Raw genomic sequence first — 4,886 nt, 5'->3', positions numbered from 1 at the left:
AGTCAGCAGAAACACTAGAGACTAACCACGAGTCAGCAGAAACACTAGAGACTAACCACGAGTCAGCAGAAACACTAGAGTCTAACCACGAGTCACTGAAACACTAGAGACTAACCACGAGTCAGCTGAAACACTAGAGACTAACCATGAGTCAGCAGAAACACTAGAGACTAACCACGAGTCAGCAGAAACACTAGAGACTAACCACGAGTCAGCAGAAACACTAGAGTCTAACCACGAGTCAGCAGAAAAACTAGAGACTAACCACGAGTCAGCTGAAACACTAGAGTCTAACCACGAGTCACTGAAACACTAGAGACTAACCACGAGTCAGCAGAAACACTAGAGACTAACCACGAGTCAGCTGAAACACTAGAGTCTAACCACGAGTCACTGAAACACTAGAGACTAACCACGAGTCAGCTGAAACACTAGAGACTAACCATGAGTCAGCAGAAACACTAGAGACTAACCACGAGTCAGCTGAAACACTAGAGTCTAACCACGAGTCACTGAAACACTAGAGACTAACCACGAGTCAGCTGAAACACTAGAGACTAACCATGAGTCAGCAGAAACACTAGAGACTAACCACGAGTCAGCAGAAACACTAGAGTCTAACCACGAGTCACTGAAACACTAGAGACTAACCACGAGTCAGCTGAAACACTAGAGACTAACCATGAGTCAGCAGAAACACTAGAGACTAACCACGAGTCAGCAGAAACACTAGAGACTAACCACGAGTCAGCTGAAACACTAGAGTCTAACCACGAGTCAGCAGAAACACTAGAGACTAACCACGAGTCAGCTGAAACACTAGAGTCTAACCACGAGTCACTGAAACACTAGAGACTAACCACGAGACAGCAGAAACACTAGAGACTAACCACGAGTCAGCTGAAACACTAGAGTCTAACCACGAGTCACTGAAACACTAGAGACTAACCACGAGTCAGCTGAAACACTAGAGTCTAACCACGAGTCACTGAAACACTAGAGACTAACCACGAGTCAGCTGAAACACTAGAGACTAACCATGAGTCAGCAGAAACACTAGAGACTAACCACGAGTCAGCTGAAACACTAGAGTCTAACCACGAGTCAGCAGAAACACTAGAGACTAACCACGAGTCAGCTGAAACACTAGAGTCTAACCATGAGTCAGCAGAAACACTAGAGACTAACCACGAGTCAGCAGAAACACTAGAGACTAACCACGAGTCAGCTGAAACACTAGAGACTAACCATGAGTCAGCAGAAACACTAGAGACTAACCACGAGTCAGCAGAAACACTAGAGACTAACCACGAGTCAGCTGAAACACTAGAGACTAACCATGAGTCAGCTGAAACACTAGAGACTAACCACGAGTCAGCAGAAACACTAGAGACTAACCACGAGTCAGCTGAAACACTAGAGACTAACCATGAGTCAGCTGAAACACTAGAGTCTGACCATGAAATAATAAAAACTGAATTATGATCCTCTGCAGGGTTTCAGGTCTGCACTCAGTGCCAGAGGGAGACTCCAGGACTGACTCTGCAGAACCTCCAGGATCCTGATCCCGGAGGACCTCCAGGACCCTGATCACTGAGGACCTCCAGGACCCTGATCCCTGAGGACCTCCAGGACCCTGATCCCTGAGGACCTCCAGGACCCTGATCACTGAGGACCTCCAGGTCCCTGATCCCTGAGGACCTCCAGGACCCTGATCCCTGAGGACCTCCAGGACCCTGATCCCTGAGGACCTCCAGGACCCTGATCCCGGAGGACCTCCAGGACCCTGATCACAGAGGACCTCCAGGACCCTGATCCCAGAGGACCTCCAGGACCCTGATCACAGAGGACCTCCAGGACCCTGATCACAGAGGACCTCCAGGACCCTGATCACAGAGGACCTCCAGGACCCTGAGTAAAGTAATAAATATAACTGAATACAGATATATTAATAAATATATATGAATAATGAAAGTGAGACCGGTGAGGTGTTCATGGGTTCCTTGTTCCTATATTAAATATTGATATATTATATACACACCTTTCACTGAGTTACCTGGGAGACAAGGACACCTGAACGCACCGCTAAACCCAAAGGATTGTGGGAAACTGAGTTGCCCTTTGACCTGTTCAGTGATTCTGAATCAATCTGATATTATATACACAGTCAAATATAACATTTATATACAGTGATTGTATGAGGTGTAATTATTGTTATTGATGGTTTCTGATGAACAAACCGCTGCTACTGGATATTAAAGAAACTTTAAAGATATTTGTATTAATTGTTTTTGTTTAATCTGCATCTCAACAATAAAATAACACGTTATGAATAATTGACACCGTGTGCGTCTCACCCTGGAGTCTGGATCTGAAAGTTATATGAGATATTCTAATAATAACATTTGTTCCTCCTGGGTCTAGTCACTCAGAATGAAGCGTGTGTCAGGAAGGAGTCAGGAATCTGAGGAGAACACGATGATGCAAAACAGATCAGCTTTCATTAAATACGCTCTTTATTAACACAATTACTCGTGATGACGTTTCGTCTCATTTAACTCTTGTTAGCCACCTAAATCACCAGTGGGGGATAGACTGACGTAGGAGAACACGTTGAAGTCTCTGCAGCTCGTGGTAACCACAGACCTGATTTCAGACTAATAACCAAAAACACATCCAGAAACCATTGACCTCCAGACCAGGGGACAGGAAGTGAGTTGGTGTTAGCATGTTAGCATGAGTCTCTCCTTGTTCACAATAAAAGCAGCAGTCAGATGAGTTGGGGGGGGGGTTATGACATCACTCTGGCCTCTGAATCACTGGGGGGGGGGACATGTTGTCTTTATTCAGCGACCTGTGGTTTGGGGTTCAGTGTTTTATTTAGAAGATGTTCCAGTCTGCAGACGTGTGTCCGTCTACTTCCTGTTCATGCAGCTGCACTTCCTGTCAGCTGATCAGTGACCTGGGATCAGAGCTTCCTGTTCCGGTCTTGGGACAGGAAGTGACCTCCAGTCATAATCAAGTATAAATCAACATTAACATGAATCGGTCCCATGCTAGCGTTAGCCTCCGTGGCTAGCCGGACAGTCTTTACCCATAATGCCGCGGGCCGGCGTCAGTGTGCAGGTCTGCGCCGGCCGTCGTACCGATGGATCTGATTGGGCTGCCCTCAGCGAGAGGGGCTAGGCGGGCTGCAGCGGCACGCAGCCCACCCCCACCCCCCCCTCGTGAGACACCATGGGGGCCATGAAGCTCCAGCGGGGGGGGGTCGGAAGTGTAGACCTCCACAGAGCCCAGGTTGGACTGCCCGTCGTACCCCCCCACAGCGAAGAGGCGCCCGGCGGAGGCCACCAGAGAGACTCTGCTGCGCCGCGTGTTCATGGCCACCAGGGGGCGCCACTGCCCCCCCCGAGAGTCGAACACCTCCGCCCCGCTCAGGAAGCCCGAGCCGTCGTACCCCCCCGCCACGAACATCATGCTGCCGAGCGCCGCCGCGCCGTGCCGGCAACGCTTATTCAACATGGCCGCCGCCGGGTGCCAGCGGTCCGTGTGGTGGTTGTAATACTCCACCTGCACACATGTTATTACACACGTTATTATCCACCTGCACACATGTTATTACACACGTTATTATCCACCTGCACACATGTTATTACACATGTTATGTGTGTGTGTGTGTGTGTGTGTGTGTGTGTGTGTGTGTGTGTGTGTGTGTGTGTGTGTGTGTGTGTGTGTGTGTGTGTGTGTGTGTGTGTGTGTGTGTGTGTGTGTGTGTGTGGTAAAAGGAGAGACTGACCGTGTTGAAGATCTGCAGACCGTCATGGCCGCCGGACACGAAGATGCGTCCGTCGAACACCGTGACGCCGGCAGCGCTGCGACTCGCACTCATCTCCGCAACCAGCGTCCATCTGTATACACACATTTATTATTATTATGACACTACATATATGATATAATGTATAGTATCGGCCACCAGCACCACCTGTTAGATAGTATACAAATAATATTTTACAGCATGTGTATTTTACAATAATAATTAAATGTATATAGATCAGAAACATTATAAAGTATGAAGTGAATTTATAATATATATTGAACGTATTTATGCTGACTCACCGGTCGGTCTCCGGGCTGTAGCGCTCCACTGAGTTCAGAGACGACTTCCCGTCATAGCCGCCGCAAACGTAGATCATCCCATCGACCACCACGGTCCCCATAGCACTGAGGAACACACACTGATCAGGACTCATAATGCTGACTCAGGTCAGGGATCAGGATTCATAATGCTGACTCATGTCAGGACTCATAATGCTGACTCAGGGTTCAGGACTCATAATGCTGACTCAGGGTTCAGGACTCATAATGCTGACTCATCTCAGGGTTCAGGACTCATAATGCTGACTCATCTCAGGGTTCAGGACTCATAATGCTGACTCAGGGTTCAGGACTCATAATGCTGACTCAGGGTTCAGGACTCATAATGCTGACTCATCTCAGGGGTCAGGACTCATAATGCTGACTCATCTCAGGGTTCAGGACTCATAATGCTGACTCATCTCAGGGGTCAGGACTCATAATGCTGACTCATGTCAGGGTTCAGGACTCATAATGCTGACTCAGGTCAGGGTTCAGGACTCGTAATGCTGACTCATGTCAGGGTTCAGGACTCGTCAGGCTGACTCGTGTCAGGGTTCAGGACTCATAATGCTGACTCAGGGGTCAGGACTCATAATGCAGACTCAGGTCAGGGTTCAGGACTCATAATGCTGACTCATGTCAGGGTTTAGGACTCATAATGCTGACTCAGGGGTCAGGACTCATAATGCAGACTCATCTCAGGGGTCAGGACTCATAATGCTGACTCATCTCAGGGGTCAGGACTCATA

The 4,886-nt window shown here is 48.4% G+C and overlaps 1 protein-coding gene and 1 pseudogene across 2 annotated transcripts in view; one reads left to right on the top strand and one right to left on the bottom strand.

Moving 5' to 3' along the window:
• The window catches only part of bfsp2 (beaded filament structural protein 2, phakinin), a gene marked incomplete at its 5' end in the record, with an annotated part of 6,662 nt that extends 4,387 nt beyond the window's left edge, over positions 1-2,275 (top strand). The window contains 1 exon segment of one of the 2 annotated variants that reach the window (XM_034229220.1): positions 1,504-2,275. In XM_034229220.1, the coding sequence (XP_034085111.1) occupies positions 1,504-1,540 (37 nt within the window). 2 annotated transcript variants of the gene reach the window in all.
• A 220-nt stretch (positions 2,276-2,495) lies between these two features.
• Positions 2,496-4,314, bottom strand: LOC117554729 (annotated as a pseudogene).
• Positions 4,315-4,886: the final 572 nt, after the last annotated feature.

This window comes from Gymnodraco acuticeps, unplaced genomic scaffold (genome assembly GCF_902827175.1).
Source record: "Gymnodraco acuticeps unplaced genomic scaffold, fGymAcu1.1, whole genome shotgun sequence".
Lineage (NCBI taxonomy): Eukaryota > Metazoa > Chordata > Actinopteri > Perciformes > Bathydraconidae > Gymnodraco > Gymnodraco acuticeps.
Note: the sequence above shows the minus strand (reverse complement) of the source record. Positions and strands in the feature narration are given on the sequence as shown.